The 25,083-nt window shown below is 46.6% G+C and overlaps 1 protein-coding gene across 3 annotated transcripts in view; it reads right to left on the bottom strand.

The window, feature by feature from the left end:
* evlb (Enah/Vasp-like b) overlaps nucleotides 1-25,083 on the bottom strand; it is a 63,645-nt gene that overhangs the window by 31,516 nt on the left and 7,046 nt on the right. For 2 of the 3 annotated variants that reach the window (XM_056428547.1, XM_056428548.1), the window contains exon 1: nucleotides 11,552-12,099. The exons of the other annotated variant lie outside the window; for it this stretch is intronic. In XM_056428547.1, coding sequence (XP_056284522.1) covers nucleotides 11,552-11,655 — 104 coding nt within the window. In that variant the 5' untranslated portion in view covers nucleotides 11,656-12,099. Of the gene's footprint in view, nucleotides 1-11,551; nucleotides 12,100-25,083 lie in introns of those variants that run through there. 3 annotated transcript variants of the gene reach the window in all.

Below are 25,083 nucleotides of genomic sequence, written 5' to 3'. Positions count from 1 at the left end.
CTTCCGCGACAGGTAAGCACATGGATGCATCTTGTTGTCTTCTGCAGAACGTTGAGACAGTACTCCTCCAATTCCCTCATTGGAAGCATCCACCTCGACCATAAACTGGCGCTGGGGATCTGGAATGGTGAGTATGGGAGCTGAGGTGAATCTATCTCTGAGAAGTTTGAAAGCAAGATCCGCCTGGGCAATCCACTTGAAGGGAACCTTAGGAGAAGTCAGAACATGCAGAGGAGCAGCAACAGAACTGAAATTCCTAATAAATTTCCTATAGAAGTTAGCAAATCCTAGGAACTGCTGAACCTTTTTCCTGAGTCTGGTGTGGGCCACTGGGATACTGCACTGACTTTCGCAGGATCCATTTGGATATGATTAGGTGAGACTATGTATCCTAAGAAAGACACCTCTTCTGTGTGGAACTCGCACTTCTCTGCCTTGACATATAGCTGATTATCCAGTAGTTTCTGCAAAACTTGGCGGACATGGTTAACATGAGATTTAGCCTGGGAGAAAATCAGTATGTCATCCAGATACACAAACACTGAAATATTCAAGAATTCCCGCAAAACCTCATTCACAAAAGCTTGAAAACAGCCGTGCATTGCACAGTCCAAAAGGCATTACCAAGTACTCATAGTGACCATTCTGAGTGTTGAATCCAGTCTTCCACTCATCCCTTGTTTTATTCTAACCAAGTGATATGCATTTCTTAAATCCAACTTGGTGAATATCTTGGCCGTTGAAGCAGTTCAAAAGCAGATGACATGAGTGGCAGAGGATAGCGGTTCTTCACCGTAATGTCATTTAGTGGACTGTAGTCTATGCAAGGTCTCAGAGACCCGCCTTTCTTTCCCACAAAGAATCGCTGGAGACGATGAAGGACGGATAATCCCTGATTTGAGTGAAGAGGAGATGTATTCATCCATTGCTGTTCTCTCAGGTCTCGAAATCGAGTAAAGTCTCCCTTGGGAATGGGGGCAAGAGATCAATGGGACAGTCAAAATCTCGGTGAGGAGGTAGCGACAAGGCTTTAGACTTGTTAAACGCTTCTTTTAAATCATGGTAACAGGAAGGTACCTTGTGTAGATCAGGATAGTCAGGGTGATCTATAATGATCCTACTAGAGTCTGTTGGTGCATTAACAGGTTGCGAAAGTTTACACCTGCCCTTACAATCCTCTCCCCATTCCTTAACTTTCCTGAAGGCCAGTCTATGTGAGGATTGTGGATCTTCAGCCAAGGAAACCCCAAAATAATCGGGTGCTGAGTCGACTCAAAAATATGAAATTGCATGCTCTCGGTATGGTCCTTATTTATAGTAATCCGTATGGGCTCAGTGCAATGGGTAACTGTGAACAACAAGCGGCCGTCTAAGGCACTGGCACTAACAGGATGAGATAGCGGGACAGTTTTTATTTTTAGCTGTTTGACTAGGCCCCAGTCTATAAGGCTTTCGTCAGCCCCTGAGTCTATTAACACACCCTGGTCAATGGTCTGATTGTTAATACAAATGTCTACCTGAGTAACAGGTCGAGGAGGGAAGTCTGCGGAAACTTGCTCACCAGCGCCTCCTTTGACTGGTGAGCACGATCTTTCCCGGCATGAAGCGAGTTGATGACCCGGCTGGCCGCAGTAGAAACAGCAACCTCCCAGATGGCGCTGCCTCTCCTCCAGAGAAAGCCTGGTTCTTCCAAGCTGCATGGGTTCACCGGAGTCATTCGGAAGTGTAGTCCTCTGATGGTCCGGTAACATGAACTGAAATCCTCCGCTGGCGCGCGACCCTCCGAGGCGAATTCTGGAAGCTGGAATAACATCTCGGTTGCGCCGACGCCCTCTCTCTTTCGAAGACGGTTATCGATCCGGATGGCCACAGCGATGAGGGATTCCAGATCTGTCTCCAGTGGAGCCAGCTGGTCCTTTATCGGTTCCGAAAGTCCTGTCATGAAGGCGCACGAAGAGCCGGAACATTCCATCCGCTGTCCGCTGCTGCTGTACGAAACTCGATGGCATAATCAACCACCTGACGGTTGAGCTGACGATTTGAAACAGTCTTCTGCTGGCCTCCGTAGCAGGCGATGAGTGGTCAAAATGCGCCTCATAGTCTCTATGAAATCGGCCAATGAGTAACATAGTTCGGTGTCTCTAGACCATTCTGCAGTAGCCCAGGCTGCAGCTCTTCCCGTTAAATAAGACACAATATACGCCACTTTACCATGCTCAGATAAAAAAGCTGCTGGGTTGTGTTGAAAATGCAGATCACACTGTACCAGAAAGGCTCTGCAATTGAAGAGTCTCCGGAAAATCTCTCCGGAAGAGCCAGCCGTAACGGGAGGAAACAGCCTGACCTGGGTCGTCAGCTGGGGTAATGACAAGTAATTTCTCAGCTGTGGATGACGCTAGCGGAGGAGCAGTCTGTTGATGAGTGAAAAATTATTCATTTGGGCAACCAGTTGTTGCATCTGTGTAGATAATTCTTCCTGAACCCCGCCTGGCGTCCTCTCAGCTCTTGTATTTCCCGGCTGACTTTGTCCAGTTTTTCCTCGTGATGAAAAATCGTCACGCGCTGTACCGACAGAGCGGCGTGAAGCGTTCTTGGGTCGGCTGGGTCCATAATGTGGTCAGTTCGTTCTGTTACGATCTCAGACACTTAGGAAGTAGGACCCAATTGCACGACCGGGAGACAGAGATAAAGTATTTGTAAGTACTTTATTTTTCGGTTCTGCAGTGAACAAAATGAAAGCGCTCACGTAGTGAGGGATCAAAAACTTTTCAAGAGCACAACATATCCCGACCTGATCATGGCAAAAGACCAGACGAACTGACAAGGAACACTGGGAGACAGGGGAATTTAAGCACATGGTAACAAGACACAGGTGGGACCAATCAGGGGCGGGGCTGACACTGATGAGCATAGGAGACAGGTGTGATGACAGGTGAAAACAATCAGGAAGCCTGGAATGAGAGAAAGCGAACATAAATGACATGAACCTCTCTAGCATATCTGTCGGTGCACAACAATTACACATTGTTTATATGTGTGTTGTTAGTGTTAGGTTGTAATAGTTTATTTTGATAACATGTGCAGAGGTCTTATGCTTTAAATTAATGCATATAGAAAGATATTATAATAGGAAATATTAGGGAGAATATTGATATTGTTATTAATGTATTATGAAGCATGGGGGTAATGTTTACTCTATGCAAATGTAAATGGAAAGAATTAATGTATGTTGCATGAGAGTTAATGTATGTTAGTATTATAGATTGTCGAAGCCGGTTGAAATCTGTGAAGTGACTTACAATAATAGACGGGACTTTTATTGTGAAAATATTTGTTTAGTGATTTGACCGGAAGTGGCGTTTTGACGCGGGTTCATGACATTCGACCCCTCCATTGTTCTAGCGGGACTTTGAACCAATCACTAGGTGATAAAGGCTGGACTCACCTTTGAGAGCGAGGATTGGCTGATTTTGGGTCTAAGACTCTGTTGATTAGAGATAGCTTTCTTTTTCGACGGAACCCCGAAGGCTTCAGGCTGGACCTGAGGAGCCGGGACTTTTGAAGACAACGATCGTGAGGCCTTGAATGTTTGTTTTACACTTCCTGCCATTAAATGTTGATAACTTAATTCATGCGCGTCCAGAAGCCTGCTTTCCATCATCTGCGAAGTGCCCAGTTTCAGAACATCCTTATATTAGCCACACTGGGCATCCACCACTTTGATCCAGGCTCAATATCTCAACATCTGAACAACTATTGGATGCATTTGGATACAAAGGTCAAACTTCCACTTCCTCCAATACTTTGGTTTCCGACATCAACAAAAAAGCAATACATGGAACACATTGTCCCTGCTGTTGGCATGCTGACGTTAGCATTTACCTGAAAGTACCTCTTTGTCTATAAGTACAGTCTCACCTTTGCAGACTTGTTTACATTTATGAAATGACTGGTTTCAGGTTGTTTTAGTTCACGTCATAACTGTGTGAAACTTCCAGAGACTCCCAACTGGTCGGCATTATGATTTCCTGGATGGTTGAATTCAAACGGCCGTTAGATTCACTGACATTTACAGCAGCGCTTTTGATGCTATAAGTCACGTAATCCTGTGATGCTGTTTTCCTTGTTTTCCAAAGCTTGTGAGTTCAGTGTTTTCAGGGCACCGAGCACTTCCTGTCCCGTCAATCAACCCCGAGACACACAGGGAAGGTGTAAATACATTCATCTGTCCATAAGCGATATATAAACATAAACACACATTATATTCTTTTCACAAGAACACCATTATTTGCATTATTCAACTATCAAGCTTCAAAACTATAATAAAAACGCGTGTAGCTCTGATGTGCATGACACCGTCTTCATTTCTTTTGTTGTGTGTGATGCTGCAAACCTCAATGTGATGTGAAGCCCCCGACAAAAGTTATTCAAAAGCATGCTAATCAAACAGTCTATGTGTGTGTGTGTGTGTGTGTGTGTGTGTGCACTTGAGTGTACTCAGCTCGTGTGTATTTGAATGCATGCCAGAGCCTGGAGACCCTGCCGAGAGGACGCCACATGCACACACACACACACACACACACACACGCACACACTCCTATCCTCTACTGCTGAGACCACGCGAGAGCACGACAATCTGTTGCCATGACAACTGGAGTGGAATATTCGCTTGGCCTAGAAAATATGGCTGTGAAGAAAAGATGAATGAGCAGTGAGATACCAATTTTTTTTTAAACAGCGACATAAGCCCCACCGACGGCCTGCTCTCTAATTACAGACCCCTCCGTCTTTGCAGCAATACAATGTCCCGTCTCATCCTCTCGTCATCACATACACGCCTGTGTGTGTGTGTGTGTGTGTGTGGCTGTGTGTGTGTGTACGGCTGTGTGTTTTCACATGAGTGTAACGCTCTATATGGAATATAGTTTGAGTTCTAACCGCTGTCCCATCGCCTCGGAGGCTCACGCCACAGACTCCGCAGACCGTAAAGCGTATTCACAACAACTTGCTGTGTCTACTGTACGTGTGGCCTAGCTTCGGGCTCTTTGTTGTTGTTTTTTAACCGCTAATAAAGCCTTTAAACGTCTCTCACAGTCGGAGCTCAGCTGGGATGGAAAGAAGGAGAAAAAAGCCACGTCCATTAAAACAGGCAGGTCAGAATTTACGCTTTAATTCCAGTTTAAAGATTGCGAAGTGAGTGCAAGGATGGGGTTTCTTTTACTGCCTCTCCGCAGGATCGCGTAAAGCATTTAAGAGTTTCTTCAAGCCACGAGCACGAACGCTGAGAGAGCTCAGCAGTGGGAGATCTTGTTTAATGGAGGAGGGCCGAATCAGGAGGTCTTTTATACGATATCAGGTCTACCCGCAGCTCTAAAGTTGAGGGTAATAAACGTGTGTAAGAGGAAGCGTGATAATGAGGTAATATAGCTTCAAGATGAACATCGAGTTTCAGTGTTTGTGGATTTTTTATTTTATGACCGCGGTTATTCCGACCACATGCAGAAGATCTAAAAGCTATTAACAGGGTGTGTGTGTGTGTGTGTGTGTGGGGGGGGGTGTTGTCACGTCAGCGAAATTTCTGGTATACAAAGTCTAACTGTTGTCTTTAAATTGACTTCTTCCCTCCGAGCTACTGAACTTGAAGACAGGGCGCTCTGACCCCACGTGGCTTATATCAGAGAGACAGTGGGACATAACGGAGAGGCTCAGGATTCAGACCTCGGATGGTCCTTTATGTCTCCGCCGAGACGGACAAATCCTGTGACGCAACAGACGCAACACATGGTCAACAGCTCGCTGATGAGTCGACTGCAGCCGCCGAACAAACAACAAGTTAATCCGCTGTGAACTCGGTGGCACCGGACACACCGGATGAGATGCACGAAGACCACCTGGAAGGACTAGGTCCACATTTTAGGGGGAAGGGGCAAAAAACATGCTTATTGTTCCCTGAGAGTTCCATAAGATGGTCGATAATACTTTATTATGTTTCTTACGTAAAATATGACGCCGCAGTCAGAAGCCTGGTTAGCGTAGCTTAGCATAAAGACTGGAAATGGGGGTTACAGGAGCACAGCAACTCCAAAGTGTATATTATGTAACATGTTAATTCGTGAGCTGTGCTGTTATATTTTTTCACTTTTAGGCAGAACCAGGTTAGCGGTCCCTTCCCTCCAGCCTTTATGCTAAGCTACACTAACTGTCTCCCGGACCCAGTTCCATACTTAACGGACACATTCAAGTGTGGTATCGAGCTTCTCGTCAAAGAAATTTAAATAACTGCATTTCCCCCCATCCCAAAAGAAGTGTAACTGTTCCTTTAAGTGACAGGATATTTATTGTTTTCATGTGTTGCATTAAAGTCCTCAAAGTCCAGCAGAGAGCCAGACATTCCTCTCTAGTTTGACGTCTTGATCTTGATCTTGATCCCGGCTTAATGAGTGTTTTGTGAAACGTTTAAAAGAGCCTCTATAGCGCCTCAGGACGTCCTCGTCCACCTCGTGAGACCGTAAACATACGAGAGGACTCACACTTTGGGAGGTCAAGCGTGCTCCCAATCCACCCAGATATGCACAGATATGAGTCAACAAATTATTTTTAAAAAGGCAGATTGTGCTCAGACCTCATGCTGAGAGGAAAAAAACGAGACACAACAAAAAAAATGAAGAGGTGGGGAAGAGAAAGACAAATTAAGACAGGAGGCAGGAAGATGAATCGAGGAAGCAGAGGAGCCAGAGGATGGGGAGCACAGCAGAGAGCGTCTCCATTTGGCAGAGGGAGGGAAAAGCAAAGAAGAAAAAAGATTCCCAGTGGGGAGAAAGAAGGATGCGGAGCGTCCAGCTGCAGCGTGAACACTCACACATCCTCATCCCTGGAAGAGGAGAAGAAGACGGGAGGTGAGAGCGAGTGGAAAGGAGAGGAGGAAGCGGTGGCCCGAGGCCGTGCTCCGTGAGGCCGTTTAACTACTGCTAATTATGCTCAGAGCACGTGTGTTACGTTTAAATGTGTCCCTCGATGTCTTTACACCTCTGGTTGCTCCTTTCAGAAAATGTCTTCCATGTTCAAAAAGCCCAACGGTCCATTAGCCGTCTGGTCCTCTTCTGATTCATGAAGTCGATGGTCGAACATAAGGAAAGTGGACATGAGTACATTCTGCACGATCGGAGGAATTTAACCTACAAACACTGACTGTAAAGCTATACTTCGACCTTCTGAAACACAAAAGTCACAGAGATCTGCTGTCTGAGTCGTGTTGCCCAATATTTCCCGACGTCGCTTTTCAATGATACATTAACAGGTGGACTTTTATTGTGGGAAAAGTGTAGAAGAAAATGTTTCCATCAGCGAACTTTTGTGAGCAGCTGTTCTTCAATAAGACAACAGGGGACTTTTATTTTGAAGGATTTATCATAAATAAAACGAGTTAATCCACAACTAAATACACAGATCGCCACCTGATCAGTTAGTGTCGAGTGTGGACAGACATCTGTAACGTGTCTCCGTCAGTTGCACAACGTGACATCAGTGCTTCTCAGTATTTGACTCTTGAGAACCAGAAAGGACAAAAGAGGGCGGAGCTTAAGAACAACTGAAAAACTGAATGAGATGAAATGTTACGAGTAACTTTCAGGAACTGAAAACACACTGAAGAGTTTTAAAGTTGAAAGACGAAAAAACATGCACAATTCCCAGACCTGTCAATCACAAGTTAGCCCCGCCCCTAAAGCATACTCTGCTTTATGGTCCGTTTGACTCTAAATGAGAGCATACTTTATTAAATAAACATCACGCTGTATTAAAGAAGACTTGACACTATGGATTGAGACCATAAACTCAGGGAGAGAGGGAGGAAATCAAGAGAGAAGTAGAGTCATCTTCTCATTGACTTCTATATAAATCAGACTTCTTCAAGCAAACAGAGGAAGCGCCCCCTGGTGGCCATTAGATAGATAGATAGATAGATATATACTTTATTAATCCCCAAGGGGAAATTTGTCGAGTCAGTAGCAGCAACACACAAGAATAAAAAAACAAAACACAAAATATAAGAAGGGTTAGGGTGATCTGGCAAGAGGTGAACTGTTGTAGAGCCTCATAGCCGTCGGCAGGAATGTTCTCCTGTATCTCTCCTTGTCAGTGCTGGCTTCACTTTTCAGATGCAGAGTTTGCCGTCTGGTTTATGTCAGAAAAAATAAGACACAAGTCCAACAGGTCGTCTTTCTCACTGACAAGCAGATGGTATGATTGAATAAAAACATTTTTGATTCAATATCACGGGACCAGATGTTCAGAATAAGGACAAAAAAACAGACACATAAGGTCTCTCTCTCTCTCTCTCTCTCTCTCTCTCTCTCTCTCTCTCTCTCCATATACATGTCCCTACTACATGTCTGTATGCTCCCATGGATTTGGCAAGCACCGGTTGTCATGGTTATCTGGCTAAACGGCACCTATATACTTCCGTCTCCATGGAGCCCGAGCTGGAGCCGATATCCCAGCATGCCTAGCAGAAGGGTTTTTAAAGACCAAGACCCCACCAGAAACCATCATCAAACGTAAAAAAATTAAAAAAAAGGTATTCCCAATCAGCGGCTCCTCCTTCCTCCTCTAATTCCACCTCCATCCTTTTCGCTCTCACATTTACAATCCCCTCTCTCTTCCTTTTGCTAAACTCTGCTTTCCTCACCCCCCCCCCCTTCTCCCCATGTCTCTTATTTTCCCTCCCTCTTATCGCCCTCTCTCCTTCCATCTCAGTCTCTCTTACAGTTTTTTTCGATTGCTAAACGACAGCGGGCACAACTGGAGTCACATGTGCAAAACTCTAACTACAGTCTGCACTACCAACAGTCACCTGAGCTAAACACTTCACATCACCTGCAAAACTCATTCCAAGCAACACAACTCTTAACACATGATTCAAAACACGCTCAGTGCAGCCAAACACTATGCACAACCCTCCCTGAGATAACACACACTGTCACTCAGAACACACTGAGAGTAAAATCACTAGCATCAAACACCAATACAGAAAATACTAACTTTTCATCTTTACAGTTTGAACAATTTCAGTGACTTCAAACAAAGTAATATTTTCTTCAAAGAAAGAGTGATATTCTTAAATTTTTTAGAACATAACAATTCTTTAAGGTAAATGAAAATTAGCAGTTTGCTTCAATAGTCTGTCGTAATTTACGGAATTACAGTAATGAGAAAAAAAAGGTAGAAACTAAAAGTACATGCTGTAATTCGAACAAATAATTGAGGGGCTAATCCTGCCTCTCTCTAGCATCAGGCCACATGTTGTCATCAACATCACATATCATGTTCTCTCTTGCCACCTGGGAAGAACCTTCTGGAGGGCCTTATCCATCCCTGGCAGTCCTCTGGACTCGTGTCCTCACATCCGGCACGCATGGCTTCCAAAAGAGACATTTGGTCATGTGGGTGGTGACCAAACACTTTTGTTGCACCCTCAACCCTCAACCTGCCTCTCTCAATGAGAGACCATGGTTCACGACATGCTCTATAAGTGGAGCCCTTATTTCATCTGAAATAACAGCTCTTTGTCTTCCTCCACTCATCCGCCCTCTCCCTGCCTCCCTTCTCCCTCCACGAACCCGTCTTCCTTGTTCCATTTCCAAAATGAGTCTTTCTGAGCTCTACCTATATATACTGTAATATATATCTATATATATATATATGTGTGTGTTCACTAACAAGTCTAAAACAAGACACCTGCTTAGCCTTTCAGCTGAAATTGCAATCAGCAGTGTTTGAAAGGCACAAGGCTGAACTCTATTCCGTTTTGAATGTGTGGTTCACAGTTTTGACAGCAGTGTGTTAGCATTTGAACAAAGTGCTGTAGATCCACAGTGTTGTGCAGGTTGTGGTTAAAGTCATGGGATAAGTGTTAGAGTTTTGAAAACTGTGTTCAAGCAATGAAAAACAAACTAGAGTTTGGTCCACATGAACTGCTGCTGTGCAGACTGTAGTTAGAGTTTTGCACATGTGACTCCAGTTGTGCCCGCTGTCGTTTAGCAAATGAAAAAAACTGTAAATCTCTCTCCCTCTTCTTCCATCTCTCTCAGCTCTCGTGACCTCATCACCTTGCTCGTAATATGGTGAGAGACGCGGCTGTGAAGTCGAGTTCATTTCCTGTTTGAATTGCGCTGAATTCACGTCGCAGGCAGAAAAACACGTGATTAATCTGCTCAGGAATAGATACAGCAGTGTTTTCAGTCAAATCTCTCTCTCTCTCTCTCTCCTCTAAATACGTCTTCACTGCATAGAATCTGATTTCTGTGACATAAATTTAGCTGAAGGGCCCAGATTGGTTTCTGTGAAAACGCATCGCACATTAAACCTCTTTAATCTCTGCAAACGCTCGACTGTGTGTGAGTGTGTGTGTCTGTGTGTGTGCGTGTCTGTGTGTGTGTGTGTGTGTGTGTGTGTGTGTACCTCCCTTACGAGAAGTGTGAGCCGGATACGTGCGAGACTGTCGTCGTTTTCTTCCGGGTCTACACAGACACATCGGACGTGGATATTTGCTGACACCTCCTGACGTTTGCCGATGTGGACGTCTCTCAGGTCACTGAGGCGTGACCTCATCCAACTTCAACAATTGTTGATGAGGCTTAAATCACACACATCGAACGTGGGTATCAAATGGCCGGTGTGCCGTTCGTAATGTGGCGAGGAGAACTAAACCGGGCCCTCAGACTCCCGTGGCCCCGTAAAGCTTCTCCGGCCGGGAGCGGCGACCAAAACGAAAAGCTGCTTAGCGGGTAAAGAAAACTCTGGCTGAGTCTCTTAAAGCTGCACGAATCAGAGCCGTTGAGAGGAGGACTCGGCCGCCGTATCGCACACGGGATGACGAGGACATCTCGATGACGCGAAAAAAAAGAAGCGAGGACGATCGCGAACGTACGGGTTTTTTCTTCTGCGTTTCCGATGTGTTACGATGCAGCGAGCTCCTCCATCACGTCTCCGCGAGACAAAGAGACACCTGAGACGAGCCGGAGGACTTTCAGCGGCGGCGATTGGACGGGAGGGAAGAGCAAGAGAAGAAGAAGAAGAGGAGAGACGGACGGACGCGTAAACACGGAGACCAAAAGAGCCACAGAGGCGGCTAAACAAGAGGGCTCCGGCGGGGCCACGGGACGGCAGATGTAACACAACCGCGGCACTGTCACCCCCCCACACACCCCCCGCCCACAACGTGGCCATCGATGCCCTCTGCTTCTCCCAGGAGCCCTCACACTTTTTTTTTCTTCTTCTTCTTTTTTAGCTTGCTCACACATTTGCATGCAGCCCCCATCCCCCTGCAAGGGCAACCAGCCGCTTCACACACACACACACACACACACACACATGCAACAGCAGCTCTGGAGGATAATACAATCACGAGGCTCCGGATGCATTTAGGGTGGATTAAAAAAAAGAAAGGCATCTGCTTCCTGACGGCAGCTAACGGGAGACGTGATGGGTGTCTGCCCCCGTTCAGGGGCCGGTGGGCTCTGTCGTAAACACTCCTTTCCCTTCGGGAGCCTACCTGACTTTGAACTCAGTGATCTGCGGCGGCGGCTGCGCCCCCCCCGGTTCGGCACAGTAGATCTGGGGGAAGTAAAAGCGGTGCGACTGCAGGTTGATGTCCATGGTCAACAAGGAGGCAACAAACAAACAAAGAGAAGAAGAAAGATAGAAAAAAGTCTGTATCTGTTGCTTTCCTTCCTCGTGTCCGTCCTTTCGCTAAAGGTCGGAGTTCGGCGGCGCCAGCATTCCCCTTCTTCGCCGGGCTACCGGTAGCAAGGCATCCCCCTTCCTCTTCCTCTTCCTCGTCTCCTCCGAGCGCAGCGCATCCGATCACCTCTTGTGTGCCGGCCGCCGCCGAACAGGCACACTAACCTATTTCCCCGCTAGACGCCACACGGTGCGCTCCGGGAGCTGAGAGCAAGGACAACGATGACTCCGGGGAAAAAAAGATGACGCCGCCGCCGCCGCCGCCTCCCCGAGAATATAATCCCGGTCCTGTGGTCATCAAAGAGGAAGTGAAGGAGGTGGGGTGGGGGGGAAGGAGAGGCTTTCAATAACGTGAGAGCAGCTCTCCGCCACGTACAGAGGAGACTGAGTGTGAGAGGAGAGTCTTTTGGTTTCTACGCTTCAGAGACAGGAGGGGGGAAGAGAGAGAGAGATGGAGAGAGATGGAGAGAGAGAGAGAGAGAGAGAGAGAGATGGAGAGAGAGATGGAGAGAGAGATGGAGAGAGAGAGAGAGAGAGAGAGAGAGAGATGGAGAGAGATAGAGAGAGAGATGGAGAGAGAGAGAGAGAGATTCCCGGTGCTGTGAGGCGTCAACCTCGCACTACCTCTCCTCTCTCTGTGTCTCATTGGATTACCTCCTCCCCCTCTTCCCCTCCATCCCTCCCCTCCCCTTCCAGCTGTGACATAAGAACGATGGGCAGCCGGCCCCGGAGGCTGCTGGTCCTGCCCCCTCCTTCTCCTCCTCTCTCTCTCTCTCCCTCTCTCTCTCTCCCCCCTTCCTCCCCTCACGGCTGCCCGGATTGGCCGAGGCGAGGATGCATGGAGGGGGAGTGGGTGGGTGGGTTGTGGGAGGGGGGGGGGGGGGTTCAGGAGGAGGAGGAGCAACAGATTTTAATTCATCTGATGGCTCCCGTCTTTTCTCTCGCATATGATCTAAAGGCTGGCATGCCGGGGCTTTGGGTGGAGCTCTGGATACAACACACACACACACACACGCACACACACGCACACACACACACACACACACACACACACACAGTCTGTCAGCTTTTACTGGATGTTCACTCGCAGGGACCCAGGTGGAGACGTGCATCCCTTTGTTTGGCTCACTTGGCTGTGAGCCAAATCATCAGAATCAGAATCAGAATCAGAAACAGGTTTATTGCCAAAGAATGAATGTTTTCACAAACAAACGAGGAATTTTTTTTGGTGGAAGGTGCAACATTTGGACATGACAAACAACAATCAACGCAAGGAGGGAGGAGGAGTGGGAGGAAGAGGGAGGAGGAGGAAGAGGAAGGAGCGGGAAGAAGGAGGAGAGAGGAAGGTGGAAGAAGAGGTGGTAGTCCTGGGGGTGACAGTCAGTCAGTCCCGGGGCCCATTGATGAGCCCGACCGCCGTCGGGAAAAAGCTATTGGTGTGGCGGGAGGTCGTGGTCATGATGGACCGCAGCCTCCTCCCCGGGGGGAGGGACTCGAACAGGGAGTGTCCAGGGTGGGAGTGGTCGGCACAATCTTTCTGGCCCGCTTCAGTGACCTGGAAGTGAACAGGACCTGGAGGAAGGCAGATTGCAGCCGATAACCCTCTCGGCCGAGCGGATGATGCTCTGCAGCCTGCGCTTGTCTTTGGCTGTGGCTGCAGGGTGCCAGACGGTGATGGAGGAGCAGATGATGGACTCAACGATGGCCGTCCAGAACTGTACCATCATCTTCCCTGGCAGGTTGAATTTCCTCAGCTGCCTCAGGAAGAACATCCTCTGCTGGGCCTTCTTGGAGATGGAGCCGATGTTCAGCTCCCACTTGAGGTCCTGGGAGATGATGGAGCCCAGGAAGCGGTAGGACTCCACAGCGTCGACGGGGGAGTCACACAGGATGAGAGGGGCGGGTGGGGCTGCATTCCTCCTGAAATCCACAACCATCTCCCCTGTCTTCAGAGCGTTGAGCTCCAGGTTGTTCTGGCTGCACCAGGTCACCAGGTGGTCAGTCTTCCACCTGTAGGCGGTCTCGTCCCCGCCAGAGATGAGTCCAATGAGGGTGGTGTCATCCGCGAACTTTAGGAGCTTGACGGACTGGTGACTGGAGGTGCAGCTGTTGGTGTACAGGGAGAACAGCAGAGGGGAGAGAACACAGCCTTGGGGGAACCCGTGCTGGTGGTCCGGGAGCCTGAGACGTGTTTCCCCAGCCTCACGTGCTGCTTCCTGTCGGTCAGGAAGTCTGTGATCCACCTGCAGGTGGAGTCGGGCACGTGCAGCTGGGAGAGCTTGTCCTGCAGCAGGGACGGATGATGGAATTGAAGGCAGAGCTGAAGTCCACAAACAGGATCCTGAGGGTTCCTCGGGAGTCCAGATGCTGGAGGATGTAGTGAAGGGCCATGTTGACTGCATCGTCTGCAGACCTGTTGGCTCTGTAGGCGAACTGCAGGGGGTCCAGGAGTGGGTCGGTGATGGTCTTGAGGTGTGACAGGACCAAGCGCTCAAAGGACTTCATGACCACAGAGGTCAGGGCGACGGGCCTGTAGTCATTGAGTCCTGTGATCTTGGGTTTTTGGGGACGGGGATGATGGTGGAGGCCTTGAAGCAGGCTGGAACGTGGCATGTCTCCAGGGAGGTGTTGAAGATGTCGGTGAACACCGGAGACAGCTGGTCAGCACAGTGCTTCAGGGTGGAGGGGGAGACGGAGTCCGGGCCCGCTGCTTTGCGGGGTTCTGCTTTTTAAACAGCCTGTTGACGGCTCTCTCCAGGATGACGAGGGGCGTCGCTGAGTTGATGGAGGGTGCTCCAGAGGTGTGAGCCCCTGATGGGCGGGGGAGGGGTGGGCTGATGGTCTGTGGCTTGTTGGTGGGGCTGTGGGGATTGTCTCAGGACTGCTCCATTGTCTTTCAAAGCGGCAGTAGAACTCATTTAGCCTGTCTGCCAGAAGCACATTGTTCATGGAGTGGGGTGATTTGGGCTTGAAGTTGGTGATCTGCCTGAGCCCTCTCCAGACAGAAGCAGAGTCGTTTGCTGAGAGCTGCTGTTGCAGTTTCTCAGAGTACAGTCGTTTAGCATCTCTCACCGCCTTGCTAAACCTGTATTTGGACTCTGTGTACAGGTCCTTGTCCCCACTCCTGAATGCCTGGTCCTTCTGCAGTCTTAGCTTCCTGAGCTCCGCTGTGAACCAGGGTTTGTCGTTGTTATAACTCACCCTGGAGCTGGATGGAATACAGCTGTCCTCACAGAAGCTGATGGTAGTTACAGCCTCTGTGTACTCATCCAGGCTGTTGGTAGCAGTCCTGAAGACATCCCAGTCAGTACAGTCAAAGCACGCCTGTAGATCCTCCAGAGCCACACTGGTCCACTTCTTGAACTTCCTCACTACAGGTTTGCAGAGCTTTAGTCTCTGCCTGTATGAGGGAATCAGATGAACCATGACGTGGTCAGAGTTTCCCAGTGCAGCTCGAGGACGGCGTGATAGGCCCTGCTGATTGTTGTGTAGCAGTGGTCCAGAATGCTCTTCTCTGGTAGGGCATTTAATTAACTGTCTATATTTAGGAGTTCGTGGCTGAGGTTTCCTTTGTTAAAATCCCGAGTACAATAACTAAAGAGTCCGGGAAGGTCCGCCCACACACCGTATCTGTTCGGCGAGGGTCCGCTGTGCCTCGTGCACGTTCGCGGCGGCATGTAAACTCCGCCAGGATGAATGAAGCGAACTCACGGGGGAGTAGAAGGGTTTGCAGTGAATGATAAAGATTCCAGGTCCGCGAACAGTGCTGTAGAATCACCGCTACGTCGTTGCACCAGCCGTTGTTGAGGTAAAAGCAGATTCTCCACCCTTTTTTACCGGAGAGCTCCGTGACCCGTCCGCCGGAACAGCTGGAAGCCAGCGAGCTGGAGCGCAGAGTCTGGTATCGAGCCACTAAGCCATGATTCCGTGAAACACAGAACGGAGGATGAGGAGAAGTCTCTGTCTCTCCCACCAGCAGCTGGAGTTCGTCCAGTTTGTTGCACAGTGAGCGGACGTTGAGAGAAATATGCCCGCAGCGCTGTACGAGATCCCCGCTTCCGTAGCCGCATAAGCGCCCCGAACGCTTCCCTCTCCGCGGCGTTTCACCACGTGGAAGGTGAGCACACCTTTACAAAATGTCCAGTAACTCCACAGAAGTTAAAAACGTTGGAAGTAAATCCGCTGGAGTTGTTCCCCTGATGTTCAAGAGCTCTTCTCTGGTGAAAGAGCTCTGGGAATCCCAGCAGAAAACAGTATTTAAAACGAAAACAATAAAAAACATCGCGCACCAACACACCGAGGCGACCTTTCGCGGCGCCATCAGACATGTGAACCACGAGGAATATCTCTGAGGATGCATCGACAATAAATTAGGATTAAACAGTGCAATAAAATTCCCTGAGCTCCGTCTATCCAAGCGTAGATTACAAGTTAGAAACAGGAAGTGTGTGTGTGGCCGTACCCACTAATCTCCTACACTAACCAATAAGCCCCTCCTCCCGTATGTGCTGTCCATCCTCATCCCTGGAGAATAATAACCTTTCAAGCTCAAACCGCTCACATCTGTGCCGCTGCACTGTTTTAGCCAGGAGGTCACTTCATTGATTGGTCGACATGGTTCGCTCCGTGATGGTCGTGGACGTCGCAATTTATTCCCCCCGTCACTCGCCCGTTTCGCCAATTTTTATTTTGTCTTTTTTTCTGTGTGCTATTAGTTCACATATTTTTTAAACCCTGGCAAAATATATTGACTTCAAACTAGATGCTAGATGTCTGCTTGCAGTGAGTTGCATCATTTGGTGGGACACGCACAGGGACACGCCCCCCCCCCCCCCCAAAAAAAGCCGGATCCTACATTTCCCATAATTCCCTTTGGCACGCTCATCCAGGAGGAGTTGCCGAGATTTAAACATTGAATTAAGACAGTTGAAATCAATAAAATGTCTGTTTCAGCCCTTTACGTATATAGTATACATATATATAACATATATACATATGTAATATTATATATAAATATATACAGGACTGTCTCAGAAAATTAGAATATTGTGATAAAGTTCTTTATTTTCTGTAATGCAATTAAAAAAACAAAAATGTCATGCATTCTGGATTCATTACAAATCAACTGAAATATTGCAAGCCTTTTATTCTTTTAATATTGCTGATTATGGCTTACAGCTTAAGAAAACTCTAAAATCCTATCTCATAAAATTTTAATATTTCCTCAGACCAAGTAAAAAAAAAGATTTATAACAGCTGAGTGTTTGTCAAGGCTCAGGAAACCCTTGCAGGTGTTTCGAGTTAATTAGACAATTCAAGTGATTTGTTTAATACCCTACTAGTATACTTTTTCATGATATTCTAATATTTAGAGATAGGATATTTGAGTTTTCATAAACTGTAAGCCATAATCAGCAATATTAAAAGAATAAAAGGCTTGCAATATTTCAGTTGATTTGTAATGAATCCAGAATGCATGACATTTTTGTTTTTTTAATTGCATTACAGAAAATAAAGAACTTCATCACAATATTCTAATTTTCTGAGACAGTCCTGTATATAACATATATATATATATAATATTATATATACATATAGATAAATATTTCATACAAATAAAAATATAACATAAAAAAAGATATATTTACATATATATTAAATCTATTTATTATATATTATATTTAATGTATAATATATTTAATATATATATATATATATATATATATATTAAATATATTCATTATATATAATATAAAATATTTAATCTATAATATATATATATATTTTAAATATATATATTTCTATGTATACATTATCTTAAAAAGTTTATTTAATAAGGGACAGTGCACATTGATAAAAACATTGCAGTAAATGTGCCAGAGTTAGCCAAGAGGCTATTTTTCATCTGTAGTCCCAACTTATTGCTCATCAATTGAACTGTTGGTATTCATATCTTCAGTCTTAGTCGGTCGTGTCACTTTTACACCCATCTTCCCGTCCTGCTCTCCCCTTACCCTGAATCTGCATTTCTGTAGACTTTGTTTGAGAAAATTATCCATAATTCATAGCAACGTGCCATATTAAACACAGGGTTACCGGTGGAAGGCGGAGATGTCATTTTAAAGATGGGTAAACAAAGAGGACGGCACATGGCCGGCAGATTTCATTAACACAGACACATTAAGGATAAAAAGAGATTATAGGACAGCTGGTTTCGTCGTCAATCATTTCGTCTCTTTTTTTGTTATTAAAGCTTTTTTGACAAATATACTGTATATATACATTATATATATATATATATATATATATATCCTGGACGTGTTCAACACATTCTAGTTGTCACAAGGAATCGTCGTTGTCTGAGTACAAGAGAGGAGAAAAAAGAAAGAAAAAAGCGACATGCAGCCGACTGACAGGTCCGGGGTCACAGATGGGGAGGAGAGGAGGAGGAGGAGAGGAGGAGAGGAGGAGATAAAGGTGGAGGGTCAGAGGAGGAGACAGATGGACATCCAGGTAGAGAGTGTTAAACGCCTGGCAGGAGGAGAGGGGGAGGGAAACAGGGGAGAGCTGGAGAGAGAGAAGAGGAGAGGCTGAACAGGACATCCAGCCTCCACTTACAGTAACACCCAACCCCCATCCACCTCTCTCTCTCCCTCTCTCTCTCTCTCTCTCTCTCAGTAAGCCTGATCTCAACAAAACGGCGTCAACCAATCGGGGGAGGAATTGTAATTAACTGTAAACTCATATCTCGTTTTTTATATGGACTTTTGTATTCGCCTTTATTACAGGTTTTCTCGATTGCTTAAACACATTTTTTGAAAGCATGCCTCGTTTTCTCAAAACTCTAAACACAAATCCCAAAACCACTCACACACAATGCAAAACCCTTTATATCTCCTGCAAAATGCAACTTTGCTTTCAAAACAGTGTTATGTCACCTCAAAAGGGTATTTTGTTTTCAAATGACAAACACAGCCCATTATTTGAGTAGACATTATAAGCATCGATTTACAGTTTTTTTCATTTGCTAAACGACAGCGGGCACAACTGGAGTCACATGTGCAAAACTCTAACTACAGTCACAGCAGCAGTTCATGTGGACCAAACTCTAGTTTGTTTTTCATTGCTTGAACACAGTTTTCAAAACTCTAACACTTATCCCATGACTTTAACCACAACCTGCACAACACTGTGGATCTACAGCACTTTGTTCAAATGCTAACACACTGCTGTCCAAACTGTGAACCACACATTCAAAACGGAATAGATTTCAGCCTTGTGCCTTTCAAACACTGCTGATTGCAATTTCAGCTGAAATGCTAAGCAGGTGTCTTGTTTTAGACTTGTTAGTGAACACACACACATATATATATATATATAGATATATATTACAGTATATATAGGTAGAGCTCAGAAAGACTCATTTTGGAAATGGAACAAGGAAGACGGGTTCGTGGAGGGAGAAGGGAGGCAGGGAGAGGGCGGATGAGTGGAGGAAGACAAAGAGCTGTTATTTCAGGTGAAATAAGGGCTCCACTTATAGAACATGTCGTGAACTATGGTCTCATTGAGAGAGGCAGGGTGAGGGTTGAGGCTGCAACAAAAGTGTTTGGTCACCACCCACATGACCAAATGTCTCTTTTGGAAGCCATGCGTGCCGGATGTGAGGACACGAGTCCAGAGGACTGCCAGGGATGGATAAGGCCCTCCAGAAGGTTCTTCCCAGGTGGCAAGAGAGAACATGATATGTGATGTTGATGACAACATGTGGCCTGATGCTAGAGAGAGGCAGGATTAGCCCCTCAATTATTTGTTTGAATTATGTACTTTTAGTTTCTACCTTTTTTTTCTTCTCATTACTGTAATTCCGTAAATTACTACAGACTATTGAAGAAAACTGCTAATTTTAATTTACCTTAAAGAATTGTTATGTTCTAAAAAATGTAATGAATCATGTGAAAGAATGTCACTCTTTTCTTTGAAGAAAATATGACTTTGTTTGAAGTCACTGAAATTGTTCAAACTGTAAAGATGAAAAGTTAGTAGATTCAAGATTCAAGATTCAAGATTCAAGATGTTTTATTTGTCACATACACACACAGGGTGTGCAGTGAAATGAAAGTGGCAATGCTCAGCAGGAATGTGCAAGGGCAACAAGTACACACTATTTACAAATAAAAAACAACACAATATTTACAGTAAGTGTGTGTGTGTGTGTGTGCCTAAGAGGGGCAGTTGTGTGGGTCTATGTGGGGGTCCTGGTGAGGTCGGAGTTCACAATCCTGATGGCCTGAGGAAAGAAACTCCGTCTCAGTCTCTGTTCTTGCAGCGTGATCACGGAGGCGCCTGCCTGACCGCAGCAGCTGAAACAGTCTGTTGTTGGTGGTGAGGATCCTTCATGATCCTGCCGGCTCTGGTTCTGCACCTCCTGGTGTACAAGTCCTGCAGGGTGGGAGTGTAGTTCAATAGTGCGCTCAGCCGAACGCACTACTCTCTGCAGAGCCTTCCTGTCCTGAGCGGAGCAGTTGCCAAACCAGGCTGTGATGCTTCCTGTCAGGACGCCTCTACAGCTCCAGAGTAGAAGGACTGAAGGATCCTCTGGGAACTTTAAATTTCCTCAGCTGCCTGAGGTGGTAGAGGCGCTGCCTTGCCTTTCTCACCAGAGTGTCTGTGTTTGTTGACCATGTCAGATCCTCGGTGATGTGGACTCCCAGGTATTTATACCGCCACCCTCTCCACAGTAGTCCTGTTAATCCCCAGTGGTGAGTACGTCCTCTGTTGTTGTACCTCCCAAAGTCCACAATCAGCTCCTTAGTTTTGGTGACATTCATGATGAGGCTGTTGTCCTGGCACCAGAGTGACAGATCAGCAACTTCCTCCAGGTAGGCCTTCTCGTCGTTGTCGGAGATCAGGCCCACCACCACTGTGTCATCCGCAAACTTGATGATGGTGTTGAGCTGAACCTGGCCACACAGTCATGTGTGTACAGGGAGTACAGTAGGGGCTGAGGACGCAACCCTGGGGGATCCTGTGTTCAGGGTGAGGGATTTGGAGGTGTGTCTGCCCACCCTGACCACCTGTGGCCTGGCCGTCAGGAAGTCCAGGATCCAAGCACACACCGGCGTGTTCAGTCCCAGCTCAATCAGCTTGCCGGCCAGTCTGGAGGGACTATGGTGTTGAAAGCTGAACTATAATCAATGAACAGTAGTCTCACATAGCCCCCTCTGGCTGTCCAGATGAGAGAGTGTGGTGTGCAGAACCTGGGAGACAGCATCACCCGTGGATCTGTTCGGGCGATAAGCACACTGCAGCGGGTCCATGGAGGAAGGGAGGAAGGCGCAGATGTAGTCCTTTATCAGCCTCTCAGCATTTCATGACCACCGAGGTGAGGGCCACCGTCGGTAGTCATTCATACATGCTGGAGAAGCATTCTGGGCACAGGGACAATAGTGGATCTCTTGAAGCAGGCGGGGACCACGGACTCAGCCAGGAGAGGTTGAATATTGTGGTGAACACTGGAGCTAGCTGGTTAGCACAGGTCTTCAGTACCGCCCAGATATGCCATCTGGACCTGCAGCTTTCCTGGTGTTCACCCTCAACAGAGCCCTCCTCACACTGTGCTCGGTCACAGAGAGTGTGTTCATCCCAGCGGTAGAACTCACCTCGCTACGCTTAACGGTGTTGTTGTTAGCCGCGAGCTAGCGCTGTTGTTGCTAGCCTCAAACCGTGCATAAAATGAGTTCAGGTCGTCCGCTAGGGATGCGCCGGCACTCACCATTGCGCGGGTCTGCTCTGGTAGTTTGTGATAGTCCGTAGCCCCTGCCATAGGCGCCTGGTGTCGCGCTGCTCCATCTGTGATTCCACTCTGTCTCGGTACCTCCTTTTGGCGTCCTTCACCGCCTCCTCAGTCCATAGACCGCTGCCTTGTACTCGTCCATGTTGCCGGATACAAGACCGGAGTTATAGGCAGCAGTACGGGCGCTCACTGCTTCACGGATGGATCTATCAACCCACGGCTTTTGGTTAGGAAAGACCCTAACTTTACCGTGGGGACGATGGTGTCCGTTAGCGTTGCTATGAGGCTCATTGCTACTCAAGACTCGCTGACGCCACTGGAACTGGATTGGATCATGTCCCAGTCGACGACACGCAGAGCGCCCTGTAGCTCAGCCTCTGATTGGTCAGACCACCGCTTACGCCTCGTCACTACCGCTTCCCGCGATCTTTGCCGTACTCGAAGCAAGAAAATGGCGGCATGGTCCGATTTTTAACGGAGGGAGAGAGACAGCCTTGTAGCCTCTCTTGAATGGCGATAGCAGTGGTCCAACGTTCTTTCCTCTGGTAGCACACGTAATGTGCTGGTGAAAGTTCGCATGACTTTTTAGGTTTGCCCTATTAAAGTCCCCAGCCACCACCACAGCCGCCGGGATACTTGTTCTGATGCCGACATAACACATCATGTAGGTCCGATAGTGCTACGCCGGTGTCCGCTTGTGGTGGAATGTAGACGGCTGTGGTGATGACCGAGCTGAACTCCCGGGAAGGTAGAATGGACGGCATGAGATCGTCAGATGTTCCAGGTTCGCGAGCAGGAACGAGAAAGAGTCTTAATGTTCTTGGGGTCACACCACATGTTGTTTGTCATGAAGCAAACCCTCCACCCTTAGATTTACCAGACTCTTCCGTTCTGTCTGCACGGAAAACAGAGAAGGACTCGGTTGGGCATATGACTCGATCCGCACCAGCGGGTCAGCCAAGTTTCCGCAGACAAAAGATGTTACAATCCGCATGTCCCGTTGGAATCTGATCCTTGCCCTAAAATCATCCATCTTATTTTCCAGAGACTGGACGTTAGCAAGAAGGATGCTGGGCAAAGGTGGACGGTGGGCTTGAACTCTCAGTCTGTTCCGAATTCCGCCCGCTTCCCTCGATGTTTTCGCTGCCCCGTAGTAGCGGCTCCACTGTTGTTGTTGTGGTTCGCCGCATAATCTCTGCCGCCACGCTGGATCGATGGAAAAGTGGACAAAACCCTTGTTTTGCAAAAGTTTATGTCCAAAAGTGTGCTGCGGTCGTATGTTGTTAGTGCCGATGTGTTTGTGGCAAAGAAAATATTAAAAATAAACACAAAAACTAAAAGAGCGACACATCTCCGGAGTTGCCGCGACGGTCTCACCAATACAGTATTTTCTGTATTGGTGTTTGATGCTAGTGTTTTTACTCTCAGTGTGTTCTGAGTGACAGTGTGTGTTACCTCAGTGTGTTCTGAGTGACAGTGTGTGTTACCTCAGTGAGGGCTGTGCAGAGTGTTTGGCTGCACTGAACGTGTTTTGAGCCATGTGTTAAGAGTAGGGCTGGGCACGTTAACGCGTTAATCGTGCGTTAACGCAGCACTTAATTAACGCCGACAATTATTTTATCGCGCATTAACGCATGTTTTTTATTTTTATTTTTTTAACATATTTTTTTATTTATTTTTTAAATAATTTTTTTAGACAAAAGAAAATACATAGACATAACACCTAGAGGACTATAAACAATGCAGACGACAAAACAATGGACATAACATCATAAAGTCAGAGTATTTGTGGGGGAAAAAGAATCTCAACAAATGACGGCAGGTATGAGACGCCCTCAAGACACACATCACACGGAGAATACACGAGTTGTATGAAAAGGAGAGGACTGCAAAAGCGACAGCTTCACAACGTGCACCCTGTTGCTCTCACTGGGGACGACTGGACATCGGGTGACCAGACGTCCAGTTTTCCCCGGACATGTCCTGCTTTTGAGCCCTAAAAATGCGTCCGCAGGGATTCCAAAAACGTCCGGGATTTTGCTTCGTAGGATATTTGTTTTTCTCTGGGTTTTCATAAACTCGTATTTACCCCTGACAAGTTTTGGAAATGGTTCTGAGCTCTGACGGTTTAGAGGACAGTCATTGGTCGACCGATCTCAGGGTTGCCAGATACACGATAATTATCCTCCAAATACAACCATTTTGAGCCTTTGGTACGATACTTCACCATCTCCAATCTGGCAACACGGAGCACCTTGCCACCTCCACTAGGTCATTGTTGTTTGTGCGGCATGCTATACACTACAACCAGCGTCCCATAGCGCACTACGCTGGCCAGCGAGGGCACAAAGTCCTGAGGGGGCTCCACAAAATAGGCAACTAAAAAATCCTCATAGTTATAATAATTATAATGCCGATATTATTTCAGTCTAGAAATATTAGGCACCTTTTAGGCATGTATATCACAAAACAGGCAGAACAAGAGAGATGTTTAATCTCAGCCCCCCCCAGACGAAGTGTCCTCTTTTTCACAAACTCAAATCTGGTCACCCTACTGGACATCACTCTGTAACCACAATGACCTCGGAGTGACTGTGCATTATATTGATGAGAAGTGGGCGCTGCATTCACATGCCCTGACTGATGAAAACAGAGGAGACACATGATGCTGAAACGCGGGACACTTTACTGAAGTTGCACAGCAGTGGAATGTGACAAATAAAGTCACCACACTGAGCAGATAGAGCACCATAGATGATCGCTGCTGCGAGACGACTGCCTTTGATCATGTCCCTGCTTCAGTCTCCAGCGTTCTGTCACAGTGTCTCTGCATAACAGTGCATTTGACAATGTCCTGACAGATTTTATGGCACTTTAGTTCATATGGCAGAACATTTAAAATAAGTGTCAAGTTCTAGGAATTGATAAACTGCACTGAAAGTGTTTTCTGGTGTCTCACTCTAACAGGGACAACACATGTTATGGCACTTTCATTCATATGGAAGAACATTTCAAATAGAAGTGCGCTATACACTACTTTTGAATGAATTATTGATTTTATGATATATAATGTATTAATCGCGATTAATCAGGGAAATCATGCGATTAATCGCGATTAAACATTTTAATCGTTGCCCAGCCCTAGTTAAGAGTTGTGTTGCTTGGAATGAGTTTTGCAGGTGATGTGAACTGTTTAGCTCAGGTGACTGTTGGTCGTGCAGACTGTAGTTAGAGTTTTGCACATGTGACTCCAGTTGTGCCCACTGTCATTTAGCAATCGGAAAAAACTGTAACACTGATGTGCTCAATGGAAAACACTACGATGAAATGGGAAAACACCAGCATGAAGGCCTCATCAGGAGCATTATGCCTTTTCATGTCCAGTGGTACTGTACGCTTTCTCCTGTTGTAAAATATTGTAAATGTATAATGTTTTAACTCAAAATATAAAACAACACACAAATATACAACAAAAATGTTTCTTTCTTTTTTCAATTTTTTTCACAGAACAAACAATAGAAAATAGACCACTACAGTCAACAACAAAA

The sequence above is a fragment of the Pseudoliparis swirei genome, chromosome 12 (assembly GCF_029220125.1).
Source record: "Pseudoliparis swirei isolate HS2019 ecotype Mariana Trench chromosome 12, NWPU_hadal_v1, whole genome shotgun sequence".
Taxonomy (NCBI): Eukaryota; Metazoa; Chordata; class Actinopteri; order Perciformes; family Liparidae; genus Pseudoliparis; species Pseudoliparis swirei.
This window is presented reverse-complemented; position numbering and strand designations above follow the sequence as displayed.